General features: G+C 39.7%; 2 protein-coding genes across 2 annotated transcripts; both read right to left on the reverse strand.

Moving 5' to 3' along the window:
* Nucleotides 1–2,610: 2,610 nt before the first annotated feature.
* On the reverse strand, nt 2,611–10,084 carry LOC131426422 (solute carrier family 35 member E1 homolog). Its single transcript, XM_058589124.1, has 4 exons — nt 9,349–10,084; nt 3,875–4,209; nt 3,564–3,803; nt 2,611–3,492 (listed from the first exon to the last, which is right to left on the reverse strand). Exons 1-4 carry the CDS (start codon nt 9,674–9,676, stop codon nt 3,181–3,183), a joined length of 1,215 nt encoding a protein of 404 aa, XP_058445107.1. The 5' UTR covers nt 9,677–10,084; the 3' UTR covers nt 2,611–3,180.
* A 176-nt stretch (nt 10,085–10,260) lies between these two features.
* On the reverse strand, nt 10,261–14,440 carry LOC131425543 (vitamin K epoxide reductase complex subunit 1-like protein 1). The gene is made up of 2 exons (XM_058587506.1): nt 14,113–14,440; nt 10,261–10,717 (listed from the first exon to the last, which is right to left on the reverse strand). The coding sequence occupies exons 1-2, from the start codon at nt 14,289–14,291 to the stop codon at nt 10,378–10,380; spliced, it is 519 nt and encodes a 172-aa protein (XP_058443489.1). The 5' UTR covers nt 14,292–14,440; the 3' UTR covers nt 10,261–10,377.

A 14,440-nucleotide genomic window follows, 5' to 3' on the forward strand; every position in this document is an offset into this window, starting at 1 on the left:
ATTCTCACATTGAAAATCATGTGGATCATGAAACTATTTTAGAAAATTCTGCGGACATCGACACAGCAATTGATAATTTGATTCATTACATTATCGAAGCAAGAAATCTTTCAGTTCCCAAAGCTCAAACTAAATTAAATTCTCCTATCATCGATGACAATCTTCAACTGCTCATTCGGTTGAAGAATGTTCGTCGACGACAATATCAACGTTCTCGTGATCCTGCTATGAAAAACATAGTTAAGGATTTACAAAAAGAAATTAAACATAGATTTACTCTTTTGCGAAATGAAAATTTCGCTAAAGAAGTTGAACAAATTAAACCATATTCTAAACCTTTCTGGAAACTTTCTAAGGTTCTTAAGAAACCTCAGAAACCAATTCCTGCTCTCAAGGAAGGAAATCAAATACTTCTTACGAATGGCGAAAAAGATCAAAAACTTGCTCAGCAGTTCGAGAGTGTACACAATTTTAATTTGAACGTTGTGAGTCCTATTGAAAAATAAGTCTCACTGAAATATGAGCATATTTCAACCCAAGTGTTATCACACGATGACATTATTGAGACGAATTTTGATGAAATTAAATCAATTATTAGGAAACTTGAAAACATGAAGGCTCCTGGTAATGATGGAATTTTTAATATTCTTATTAAAAATCTTCCCGATGTTGCCTTGACACTCCTATACCATTTTCCTCAACCGCTCTGTACTTTTTGGTTCTTAACTGTGCTCGATTTCCAAAATCGGTGAAAATCTGTGATTTGTTCAAGAATCTGTGAAAATCTGTGTCATTTTTAAAATCTGTGCAGAAAATTCAAAATCTGTGAAACACAGATTAATCTGTGAACCTGACATCCCTGCTGACAACCTCCCTTTGTTTTGTTTGTAAATATTCATTCCAGCAGTTTTTCAAAGAAGGGCGAATCTAACATTGACAGCAAATGGAGAAAAACATCGATGAATGTTTCGATTCTGGTTTCAATTCCTATTGAGAAATTATCGTATATTATTAGATCATTTATAAAAAATCGTTGAACTGTTGGTTTAATTTTTAAAGGTATGCAATTCTGTCTACTTTTCCTCTATATTCACCGAATTTAACATAAAAATTGATTTAACATAAAAAGAGCTTCGCCATTTTTCGATTTGTTTACTTCTATGCTCCCTGTGTGAATTATGAAGTTTACGCCCTCGCACGTTTTTCGTGGAATTGGCTGGTTTCCACCCCCCCACTTGTACGCGGCGGGCAGATTTCCCCCCAGACGGCTATGTCTGCCAGCTATTTTTGTCGGAATTCTGCCAGAATTCCGGCAAAAGTCTGGCAACAATGCAACAACCGTTTCCGGCAGAGAATTTCGCCTAGCGGTTATTAACGGTTCTTTTCTGTCGGATTCTTGCCATACAAGATTGGCAGAACCGTTTTGAATTTTAAGCGTCTTGGTTTTATTTGTTCAATACAAGATACATATGAAAGGCAATAGGTTAAGGAAGAGACCTGAAACTGAACTGAATTAACAAACACATTTTAGAATTAACACTAATTTAAAAGATCTTTTCTTGGTTATACTTGTACAGGGTCCGGCACTCGAAGTGTAACCAACTTCAGACCACTCGCGCAGCTGACGCACGGGCACCAGCTCTCTAGAAATTTGCTAAATGACAGTTCGGAGTTGTATTGTTTACAAGCGCAAGAAAGCATTTTGCCAAAAGTGAACGCGAAAAAAAAATCAGTGATGGATTTAAAACGTAATAGTGTGATTGCTTTATATTTAGATGGAAAATCACAACCAGCGATTGTTCGTGAGCTCAAACACCTTAAAGTGAATAAAGTTTTTGTTTATCGCACCATAACTCGTTACAATAATACTGGTAGCATCGCAAAACGTCATGGAGGTGGTCATCAAAAGACTGCAACGTCACGTGAGATGGTTCAAAAAGTGAAGAAGTGACTTGAACGAAATCCTTGACGAAGTGCCAATCAAATGGCAAAAGAACTGAAAATATCCGACCGTAGCATCCGCCGCATACTGAAAAATGATCTGAAGGTCAAGCCTTACTAGATCCAAAAGGCGCATGATCTCACACCGAAGCAGCAACAAGTTAGACTTGAGAGAGCGAAGGAGTTGCTTCGTTTGGCCGAAAGCGGTCAATTTCCGAACATTGTATTTTCTGACGAGAAAATTTTTCCAATTGAGCAATTCGTAAACTCTCAAAACGATAGGGTTTACTTGACCGACCGTTCATACGAGAATTTGAGTTTGTAATTACTAAAATGAAAAACGGCTAGATGCTGATTTTAAAATAACTGGTTGAAAAAACCAGTGAAACATTTTCATTGGGGTGAGCCAAAACTAACGAAACAGATTAAATCGAATAAAGACGACCTCCTGGGTGAATTTGGCATTATGCCACTGGCTAGAGGCCACTACACAAAGGACGTTGAGGATGGATGTGGAGATGGTGAATTCGCGCCACGAGTTCCTGAGCTATTTGGTAGAGTACCTCAATAACTTACGATAGATGAATTCTGTATATTATGTATTGCTTTTACGAGTTAGAGTGTACGATTTTCAATAGGAAATTCATGGACAAAATAAAAGAGAGCATATCCTAGTTCAGTAATTGTATAAAACAGCATTTATTAGTGAGTTTCCAGCATGATCCTGTTCTGTAATCCAGTGTACAACTATTTCTGGTCAAGCTTGTCGTTTGTCAGCCCGTTCGAGCTTCACTAGCACCTCAGTTAACACTTGCTTAGTTTTCTATGGCTCTAGGTAGATTCCGCTAGTCGGATCCGATTCCTACGCACCGGATAAATACTGCTTCGTCAAGAATTTTGTTTTTTTTTTAAATTTTCGGGTTTCGCGCAGCTTCTGTCGGCAAAAGACAATTAAAATAAGACGGGTAGTAAATAAATAAATCTGCTCTATGGAAAAAGAGAGAGGGAGTTCCAAGTCCTCCTTTCCATTCTGTCGTCGTTGTTCTCTATCCACGTTACGGTTTATACACAGCTTTGCAAAATATTCTAAATACTCAATCAACTAGTCTATAACTATATAGTCAACTGTACATGAACGAAAAAATAAGAAACATAAAAATACAAGCTAATCATTCTGTCTATGACAGCTAACTCGTTGCCCAGCCCATCCCGTTTTTGTCCATTAGTTATTGATCAACCTTAAACGAACAGCAGTTTGTTGCCGTTACCCGTGATCGCGTTTCCACCTCCGTTACTGAGCAGGATATTTGACGCATTGTTCGTGCCGTTGTTGTTTCCACGGAGAGTACCGTTTTGGAAGTAAGCCGCCGCACTGCCATTCACTGTTGTTCCACCGTTGCTGAGACCATTTTTACCGGCACCGTAGTGACCATTGCCAACCAACAGTGAGCTATCCTCCAGCGGTTGGTATTTGATGTTGTTGTTGGTGGCGTTGCTGGCGTACGGTAGAATCGAATCCTTCGTTGGATGTAACCGTGCGAAGTATTTTGCCTACGGGAAAATGAAGAGTGCGTTAGTCACTGAGATTGCTGAGACTCTGGGCATACAATTGCAATGCGCACCCGATTGTAGCACAGCACCCCGATGATGGCCAGCATCATTCCGAAGATGTTCATCCACGTCACCGGATTACCGAGGATGAAGAGCGAGATCGCTATCACAAAGATACGTTTGCTGGCACTGGCCACCGCGTAGGTCAGCGGGGCCACAATCGACAGCACACTGAAGGCCACGATGTTCTGCAACCAGTTGAGGACACCGTCGGTGAAGAGCAGTGCGATCACCCGGTAGTCTCCGTTTTTCTAGCAATCGACAAACAAAAAAATGAATGAATTAATACGCGTTCAGCTGGAAAACTCCCGTCTAAACTTACGATGGCTGGATGCTGAATCACACCGAACAGATCGAAATAGATCCAAACGGGCAGAAACATGAACAGTGCCAACCGGCCGAGAATGTGCAACAGCCGCAGATGGTGGACACCGGTTTCCTTGAGGACCTTCTTCGAGAAGATATTCTGCAGTGAAAAGCCCATCGTCGCCAGCAGGGCACTGATCAGTCCGATCGTATCGAACGACAGCTCGGTCATGGTGGCAATACCGACACCGACGATGATCGGCACCAGGCTCAGGTATACGGCTTTCGTTTGCCGTTCGCCCATGATGATCCGGGACAGGATCACGGTGAACAGCGGCATGGTGGCTTTCACTGAAAACAGACAATAGAGCAGTTCAATATAATATTTAGGCTAGTTAAACACAGAACCACTGTGCGTAGTAAATTAGCATCTGAGTCGGGCGAATCTTCCTAATTAGTGACGTTTTGTTCAGAAATTAGACCGCAGTACGTTTTGGTAAAGTTTGAACCAAGATGCAATTCGAGGCACAATTACTAGTTTAGAGTTTTTAAACCAATCCCAATCTGAAAGAATTCTTATATCTTTTTCACTTGATGCCGAACCTCAAGTCCAGCTTTTACCGCAACTGCTGTTAAATTCGGTCCTTTTAGGGACCGAATTTCGATCTCGAATAATTTTTTGTGATTTCTTCCACTGAAGCAATCGAATCTTCCAGTTAGGGCTCTGACATTGTTCGACAAAAACCGCTGCCATTTCGCAATGGTTCAGAATCTGTCAATTTTTATGGCTGCGTCCTGTTGTTTACACTCTTCTCTAACCACTTGTGCAGTTGTTTATTCGTTTTCATTAGTTCGTTTCGAAATGCGTGCACTTTCAGCAGAACAACGTCGAAAAATTGTGTACAAATGGTGCACAGATCGCGGACTGTCACTGAGAAAGATAGCAAAAATGGAAGGAGTAAGTGAAAAAGCCGTGCGAAATGCAATCAGGAAGTTTGGTGAGGATAACACCTTTGAGAATAAACCGAAAGCGGGTCGAAAAAAAGGTCCTGCTAACCCTCAGTTGAATAAACGTATACTGAAAGCGTTCGAGCAAAAGAAGGAGGTTTCAGTTCGGGATGTGGCCAAAAAAGTGGGCACTTCGAAGTCAAATGTTCTTTGTGCTAAAGAACGTTTGAATCTTCGAACCTAGAAGAAGCAGAAACAACCAAAACGTAGTCCGAAACAAGAAGTCTCGATCAGGCCAAAGGTTCGAAAGCTGTACAATACGATTCTTGCTGGAAATTTGAACTGCATAATCATGGACGACGAAACCTACGTGAAACTGGATTACAAATCCTTGCCGGGACCACAATATTATACGGTGCGAGAAGGGCAAGTGTTAAACCAGTCCGAGACATCGATTGAAGTCGAAAAATTTGGTAAGAAAGCTATGGTCTGGCCAAATACAAATTATAATACGGAATACTTCGACAAATTTTCAAGGACACATTTTGCATCGTGCGGTACACTGTCATGATACACTGTTAGAGTGACAATGTACTTTAACGAGTTTTCTATAAAACTAGCAACACTGAAGGGTAAGAACAAGTTCACCATAGTTACTGTTTATCATAGTGAAAAATAAATAAACAAACAGTTTTTATCTGATAATCAAGATCACAAGCGAAATGTAAGTTAAACAATAATCTAGAATGGTTAAGCCACCATGAATGTATTGATTTGTAGATTCGTGGGTGTTTGTGTTCAGTGCCGGTGATATTTAGACTGATTGTTGCAGTTTAATACAGCAACGATAAACATAAACAAACAAGTTTGTTTTGCACCGTAGCAACTAGCATAAAGCGTTGCCAGAAACGATCTCTTTCCACATTTTCAAACTATCGCAAGGTAAGGGAGTAATTTGCTAGGCTTACTTGTTCAGGCTGTGAACCAAACATTGGCGGTTCGTTTGTATGGGACTTATGGGTATTATTATTTCTATTTGGTCTGGCAAGCAATTTGTAGCTGCGGTAAGATTTCGAAACCCCTTCATCACAACTGCTTAAATGAACAACGAAATATACATCAAGGAATGTTTACAAAAAACGACTTCTACCCTTGATTTGAAGCCACAAGGATCCTATTGTCTTCTGGGCAGATCTTGCTTCTTGCCACTACTCGAAATCAACGCTAGAATGGTATACTACCAAAAATGTCACTATCGTCCCAAAAGACCACCAAATCCACCAAATTACCCACAACTTCGACCAATTGAGGAATTTTGGGCATTAACGAAGGCACATCTTGAGAAACATGTCTCGGCAGCCGAAACCATCCAACAGTTCGGAAAAGATTGGAAAAAAGTGTCAAAACATATCGCCAAGAAGTTTGTACGGAATTTAATGAGGAACGTTCGCAAGAAGGTGCCATGCCATGTTTTTTTGTTGATTTCTTGATCGTTGTAAGAGACTTTGACTTGGTAAAAAAAATTAATAAAAAATAAATTGTTGATCTCTCACGATGGGAAGCTGGAGGCTCTAAAAGGCAGTCAATAAAGCCCGCAATCCTTAGCTCGACTCTGTCTGAACAGACTTAGAACTGATACACTGAAGAAGGTTGCAAATAGAACTAGCACGAAATACTGGTAAAGAGTGTATCCACATACATTTGTGTTGTACGTAAGTATTTGTGATGGCTTTTTATGCTCAGGTCACAGCATGCTGTGCGTTTGGCTGTCAGTTTTCGTTTGTTTACTTGATTGTGCGGTTTAAATTCTGCGTTTTCAAAACGTCGCGTATTGAAAATTAAGGTTCTGGACACATGGCTAAGTGAGAAGGGTATTACTATGCGAAAATTGGCGAAGCGGTTTGGAATTCATCATGCCAGTGTTAAAACCATCATTAATAAGTTTGGGGAACACTATTCTTTGCATGAGTTACCAGGAAGAGAGGCAGAAAACCCGATTCTTCCAACCCGAAACTGGACCAGAAAGTGGTATCTCTAATGATGAAGAACAAATCAATGTCAATACGTGGTTTGTCCAAAAAAGCAGGAACAAGTGTAAGAATGATCCAGCGTATCAAGAGGCGAAATCATCTCAAGACCTACAAGAAGCAGAAAATCTCGAAACAAAGCGTAGAACAGATGAAGCGAGCAGCAACAAGGGCCCGGAAACTGTATTCACGTCTTTTGCAATGTCCAGATACAAGCGTTTTGATGGACGATGAGACTTATGTAAAGGAGGACTCAAAAACCCTTCCAGGTCCACAATACTTTACTGTCGTCGTTGGGGAGGATGTGAGCGATGCGGACAGGTCGATTCGAGTGGAGAAATTCGGTCGAAGGTACTGGTATGGCAAGCAATATGTTCCTGTGGTTTGAAGTCAACCATTTTTACACTACCGGAACGTGAATCTCAAAAGTCCCAGTCGAATTTTTTCAATTTTTTTCTGGACGTTTCATGCATTACTAAGACATTTTGCATACAAAAATTTCTCCGATTTTGCGTTTTTTTTCTAAACGGATTTCCGAAGTTCCGCGGTTTGAAATTTTCGAAGACCCAAAATCTGTTTTTTCCAAAATCTTTTTTTTTTTTTTAGATTACACCATAACTCATCCGACGACACGACCTGCCACTCGTCTATTAAAACTGTATCGCAAATCTGACTACCCCTCAGTAACTCGAAATGTCAGAACGAAACTGCTTGAATATTTGTTAAAACTGGCAACTCGATTTGAGAAATTATTGATTTCGAATAACAGATACCTTGAAACTTCTAGAAACAGTCATTTTACTTGAATATTAGCAAATACACATGATTGTAAATTCTATTTCGTCTTGTGTCCATTTTATTGCAACAGATTTGGAAATACATGACTGCACACACTTTTTTTTGCATTTTCGTAGCTACTGACAATGGATCGGGATACTTTTCCAGTGTTTGTTTCTTCCTATAATTGCGGTTCCTTAACAAACAACGCATAGCAACCAGAACAGTGGTGCCTAAAAAGATTAATTTTATCATAATCAAGGGGTCGCTATATTTGTGGTAGCTGACGGAAAATCATTCACAGGCACTTTTTATTCCGATTTTTCTTCGGAGTGCCTGGTCGTGTCGTTTCACGTTTAACGCATTTCTTAGACATTTGACATCAAAAAAAATTCTCGATTTCGGAAATCTCAAAAATTTTCCCAGTTGATTTTTTTCAACAATTTTCTTTCGGATCTGGACGTTTCATGCATTTCGAAGATCTGGACGTTTCATGCATTTCTAAGACATTTTGCATAAAAAATAATTCTCCAATTGAAGAGAAAATCCAATCAAAATTCTTGCAGATGGAAATTGATGGCCCTGAAAAGGACCGTTTGATAGAAAATTTGCGTTTATTCTTTGCTAACATTTTTTTCTGGATGACGCAAAAACGAATAAAACAGACACGTGAAAGAGGCACATCTACGAAAATCGTTATCGTCCGTTGAGAAATTGTGTGCATCGAGAAAGTTTTCACTTTCACGCTTTTAGAATTTTAACGGTTTAAGACCTAAGACAAAGGCACAACTTTTTACGTCGAATACATTTTAACATGGAATGGCTTAATAAGACAAAATATAAAAAGAAAAAGGTGGATGGTAATGTCAGAGACATAACCGAATGACGTGGAGACGAATATAATGGGTCGCAAAAGTGGTTCAAAAATTCTTGATTGATCTTAGAAAGCCAGTGAACGGTTTTTAGTTATAAATCAATTATTAAAGGCATGACATACGTAAATATTTCAATCAATTTGACCAATCATTTGAATGAATTTTCCCAGTTTTGTCGGAAATGGATCGAATAATTCACATAAATTTGTACTTTATTCTAACCGTGCAGAAGACGTCTGAATTTTTTTTTGTTCAAGGCTTACTCTGATGCTTATTGAATTAGTGAATGGCATTTACATCTACCAGATGTTATTTATCAAACGTCAAATCTTTGGTGTAACGAAAGTAAAGTGAATTTATAACGTTCAAACTTTTATCCAGCATCCCAGTAAGTGTTTGGAATGCCAAAATTAAATTTCACTTTTGCCGGCTCTCTACAATCACCGAAAAGAAAAAAACAAAACTGTTTCTACGTTTAGCTGCTTCAAAAGCATCGCTACTCAACAAACACGTGTGCCTGACGGCCTGCAAATTCGGGTCGCAATAATTCGCTCCGGTTACTGTGGTGACGACGTAACACACCTCCCCACCAAGGGGCGTCATTCAAAACAAGTAACGAAAAGCCTGTTTGTTGCACTCTGCAATACTTGGTCTTATGTCTCGGCCGTGCTTTCGAGCGTAACCCCGCGGTTACTGACTGCTTGAACTCGGCCGCCAAAAGAGAAGGAGGTAAATCATGAACATGAAACAAACGCAACAAGCCACAGGTATGCTATTTGGAATGCGATTCGATCAATTAGATCAGAAAACGAATCACCGGGCATGTGCGGCACACACCGAGTACTGCTGGTCCTGAATCTTACCCGTATGTGCGTAGGATACCGGAACCTTCCAGATGGAGATGTGGGACGTGACCGAGGCCAGAAATTTGCCCAGCGCTAGCGGGACAATGAACTTGAAGTAGTACCGCCACGAAATATCGACGTACTTCCGAACGCCCCACAGATTGAAGAACGGTCCACTGTACAGGGTGATGCTGGTCAGCTGAACCATGGTCACCGTCATCGGGTACGGGAATTCGCTGAGGATCATCTTGCCGATGACATTATTGCTGCTGGACACGATGTACCACAGAATGCACAGGAAGGTGATTGTCAGCATCTGGCGGGTTGCTGTCTTATCAACGGCCATGATTATAGCCGATCGCGTTCTAGCACCAACAGCAGCAGGCTTTTGTTTCCCCTTTTCCTAGTGTTGGCTTTTGTTTGTTTGTCGGAGGGGAATCCCTCTGCTGGCACACGACGGGCAAAAGCTATTACGTAGGCAACTTTTTACTCCACACGCGACCGAAAACTAAACACTATTGACGGCGGCTAATTGAGGAAATATAACGAATCTGTTCAGGTGATTTCATAGCTGATGAAAATCCTTGCCTAGAGAACTATATTGACGTTTGCACTTTTCATTTTACGTTCGGACAAACACATCAAGACGCGACGGTACGTAGGCGACAACACACCATTTATCCAACGAAAGCTCTTCACCAGCACCGACGTCGACGCTGCTACAGACAAGTCCGCATCTGTTCTACTCTCTCTGCAGCTCACTATCAGCAGGCCCGTGCACAGAAATGTTGTACATAGGGTCTTGTAGCAATCCTTTCGCTGCTTCAGTGTGTTGGTGTCAGCTGTGTTTGACAGCTGCTGACAGTAACAGTTTGGCCACACTGTCACACTTTTAGAACAGTTTGAATGGACAGTTGAATAGAAAGTCGATTTACAATCAATAGAATAATGCATTTATATTTTCGAATAATTGATTATTTATATCACAACATTTGCTTTCGTTTTTTTGGCATGTAACAAATCAAAGAAAAAGAAGCCTGCGATCGTTCAACGGTCCTTTTGGATCGCCCTCATGACCTGATCTTCGCGAACTAAAATCTGTAGCTTCTGCAGGGCCACGATCAAGCTGATCAGGTTAACCGCGTAGGTCGTCACGCACACGACACATAGATCCTCGAGCACAAAGTACAACAGGTAGGCCAGATAGATCGAGAGCAGATTGGACAGTCCGATCAGGTAAGCGGTCAGCCGGGCCACTCGAATGTTGTTGCTGAAGGCGAGACCGGCTACCAGAAAGTAGTAGAATATACCGTAGAAACCGTTCGGTAGATTCAGAGCGGAGTCCGCTCCCAGGATGGAACCGACGATGCCAAAACCGCGACCGTACCTGTTTGGAAAAGAGATTAATGATCGTGAATCTAATCTGGTTTTTAAATGCTTGTATAGTCTTTAGTACTAGGGAAACAGGTTATTTTGAGTGGATAAAAACTGAAATTTTGAGCAAAACTAGTTTGGAGTGTAATGTTTACATGTGCAGAACTTCGTTGCAATCTGTCTAGTGGTTATCGAGATGGCATCTAAGTCCAAGCCAGTGGAACGGCTAACAGTTGTGCACCGTGTGAGGCAGGTTCAAAAAGCTAGTGTACACACTAAGATTGAATTCCTTTGTTCGGTAATATTTTTGACGAGAAATTTTGGTAATCTATAGAAATGACCGATATTTCGGTACATGAGTTTTTTTTACAATAATAATGTAAATTTTTACCGGACGATCAGTCTTACGTAAATTTTCATTACAGAATTTTGTAAATAGATATACAATTCATACGGTAAATCTGAATAGTTGCCGAGTACAGTAAAAAACCATACTATCCGTACGGTAAAATTATCTTCCAATAACCGAATTTCTGTAAAAACTAATTGTCATGAAACTAACTGTCAAACAGTTTTTAGTAAATGTATTTTCAGAAAAATCTTGAAGAGTTCATCGAATGGATTGAGGTACAGGTTCAAAAATTTTTGAAACAATATAACCACTAAAAGCTTTTTGTTTATTTATAGGCAGAAAATAATTTTGTATCACTTGTCCACTTGCTGCCTACACAAATCGTTCGAGGGTAATTTCCGGTGGAGTCGACAGATTGTGCAGTGTTTTGGAAGGCGCTCATAATTCCGGTCAGCTGGAACATTTGACCCTTTTTGTGGAATAAAACCATAGCCACAACAGGCTGGAATTTCCTTCATTCGTTTTGTGAATTTGGATTTGTTTTTTGAAATCCGAAAATCCAGAGTTTTTACCAAAGGGAAACAAACAAACAATAAATTACCGAACAATCAGTTAGATCCAATTGGTTTACAGTTCACGGTAGTTGTTTGACAGTTCAGCAATTACCGAACGATCGGTAATCAATTTAATTACCGAACAGATTACCGAACGTTCAGCTGTTGAAAATTCGGTAAAAAATTACCGAATTCTGCGAAATTTTCTAAGTGTGTAAAGTTCGAAGTACGGACATTTACCACAGAAGAGGAGATTGGCTAAAGCAACTTTGCAAAAACATAGCTGAAATGAGTTTATTTATTCCCTGACAGTTTCGAAAATAATCGAGTTAAAATGAATTTTTGGAATATTTTTTTCTGCCACATATTTTTTGAGTGTAATCCTTAGTCACTCATTTTGTCGCACTCTTACCAGCCGCTACCTAATTTTGGTTCAAAACTTATCCTAAATCAACTAAAGTACATCTCCCCAATTTTGGGTAACGAGTGATGACCTCAAAATTTAGGTAACTGTAAGTTTAGTACAAATGTTATGCCATAACAAAGCATGTTACCCATTTTTACTCACCAACTCAAAGTTTGAGTATATAACGACCTTTTTTGGGAAGCCTATATAAGAGCTCAAAAATGCGTGATTTCTCCTCAAAAAATAGGTAGAAATGATTTTCTGTGTAGCCCGTACGGTTTATTTTCTAATTGAGTTTCGGATTCGAACATGCACATTTTTAAAACCGATTCTGACTTTATCTGGACCCGTAAAAATTAAATATCGTCACCCGTATCCGATAATTTTTAGATATCTGAGCCCGAATGATGAAAAATCCGAACCCGACTTGTACTCAAGAATAAAAAAATATCTGGGTTCGACCCGACACCGACTTGTTTTTTTTTTTTGGGATTCCGCTTAACTGATTTAGCCAGAAGGTGTTTGGAGATCATTGCAACGTAAATAAAGTCTAAAATTTTTTAGTTTTAGTATTCGAAGTCAGTATATTTTTCAATTGAGACTAATTTGCTTCACTACCAAGGGGTAATCTTGAAAAATTAAAAAAAAATAAACAAAAAATAAGTTGATCGGCTCTTTTTTGAACCAATGATTTTTTTTGTTTATAGTTTTTGATAGGTTGTATTTCCGTTTGAGAATATGATTTTTGATTCAGTTGTTCCTTATGTATTTCTGGATTGTCATAGGAGGCCAGAGGCTTACCTGGTCACCCTGTTTTGCAAGCTTAAATGTCAAAAGAGTACACGGAACCGTGAAACTACCTAATTTTGAGTATTTTCCACCTAATTTCGGGGTTCCGTTCAATAACATAAGTTTAGTGGCTCTAAGTAGTTTCCATAAGGCACTTTCAAAAATGTACTGACAGGTGAGTTTCATCTACTCAAAAGTAAGTTATGTTTACACAGCGGTTGATTTCAATCAACTCAATTTAAGGTGCCTGTTGGTTTATCTAATTTTAGTTTATTAAACGAAACTTTCGCTGTTGGGTGGGTTTGCTCTTTGTGTTTTCACTACAATGGAGAGTACGAAGGAAAGAAAAAAAATTCAATTCCACTCAAAATTAAGTGGTGGACAATTATCAAATTCGATATAAATAATAGACCAAATTCTTTTTCTAATAATTGTTAACTTCGTGACACCACTAGATTATCATTGGTGGTCAGCGAAAGTAAAGTCATCTCAAGTGATGTTACTCTGTTGAATGATTCAATTTTCATTTTGTTTGTTACTAGCATTAGAAGTCTTGGAACATAACCCTAACACGTGTTTGTGCTGTAGCTGAATTTTTGACATAATCTGATGTCTTACAAGAACTATTTGACTCAGTGTTCCCTGCTATTTAGAGGTCGATAATGTTGCTTGAACAAAAGGAGTACTTTAACTGACGATGATCTGCGATGGAATGCAATAGTTTAATCTTTAGTTTCTAACCTTGCATGTTTTTTTTTGTAATCCACTAAATTACGAAATACAATTATTGGTGAAAAAAACTGTACTACCAGTTGTCAGAAAACCTGTATGGAATCGTACGAAAAATAACATCTGGCATCCATTGGTCCATAGAAGTCGTAGCTACAAAAACGTCCAAACACACATCAACGAACGTGCAATTGAATGCTAGGTCCAGTGATACCAATCTGATGCCGCTTCCATATTCTCAAACTCGAAGCACAAATTCCGGAGTCAGCGCTTCGGCCATCTCTTCCCACAGGCGATATGTTTTTGGTCGGATCCGGTTGTCAAGCGCTTCGGTGATAAAAACAACCGTCAACTGGTCGAGATACGACCGAGCAAAGCTAGTCAAAACAAGCGGATGCCACAATCGGCCCCTTACGGTAGTGTTCATATTCCGAAATGATAAAAAAAGGACACGTGGCCATTGGTTTGGCACGAAACAAATTTATTTTCTCCGGGAAAAAAATTGTTTTGCTTGTAAACATTCTCCAAACATTAAAGCGAATCGCCTGCAATTATACTACTGCTGCGTTGTTACTTACTCAGATGTAAACACTTTGGTACAGCTGACTCGCTCGCTGATGTCACACATGGCCTGATAGCCATGGTCCCGTTCGGTACGGATCTCCACATATGAGGTGTAAAGCGATAGCAAGAACCCGGCCAAGCTCAGGCCAAACAAGGCGGCCGTACAGGAACACTTGCAGTTAGAGGAACTCATCCGGAAGCTGGCGAAGTTTTCGAATGTTTACAGAACCAATAGAGCAGCGATAGAGAAAAGAACTGCGTGCAACAGCGGCATCAGCTATTTCACCTACGGTTGTTTCACTTCAACGATTCATTTGCCACTGACTATTCGACACACGTTCG

This window comes from Malaya genurostris, chromosome 1 (genome assembly GCF_030247185.1).
Source record: "Malaya genurostris strain Urasoe2022 chromosome 1, Malgen_1.1, whole genome shotgun sequence".
Taxonomy (NCBI): domain Eukaryota; kingdom Metazoa; phylum Arthropoda; class Insecta; order Diptera; family Culicidae; genus Malaya; species Malaya genurostris.

What these genes read in the sequence shown, in the direction of transcription:
- LOC131426422 (XM_058589124.1), bottom strand. Translation starts at nt 9,676, where the DNA reads ATGGCCGTTGATAAGACAGCAACCCGCCAGATGCTGACAATCACCTTC. An exon ending in GGTATCCTACGCACATACGG is followed by an intron (nt 4,210 to 9,348) that starts GTAAGATTCAGG and finishes GTCTGTTTTCAG; the next exon opens with TGAAAGCCACCATGCCGCTG. An exon ending in GGGTGCTGTGCTACAATCGG is followed by an intron (nt 3,493 to 3,563) that starts GTGCGCATTGCA and finishes ATTTTCCCGTAG; the next exon opens with GCAAAATACTTCGCACGGTT.
- LOC131425543 (XM_058587506.1), bottom strand. Translation starts at nt 14,291, where the DNA reads ATGAGTTCCTCTAACTGCAAGTGTTCCTGTACGGCCGCCTTGTTTGGC. An exon ending in ACCAAAGTGTTTACATCTGA is followed by an intron (nt 10,718 to 14,112) that starts GTAAGTAACAAC and finishes TTTTCCAAACAG; the next exon opens with GTACGGTCGCGGTTTTGGCA.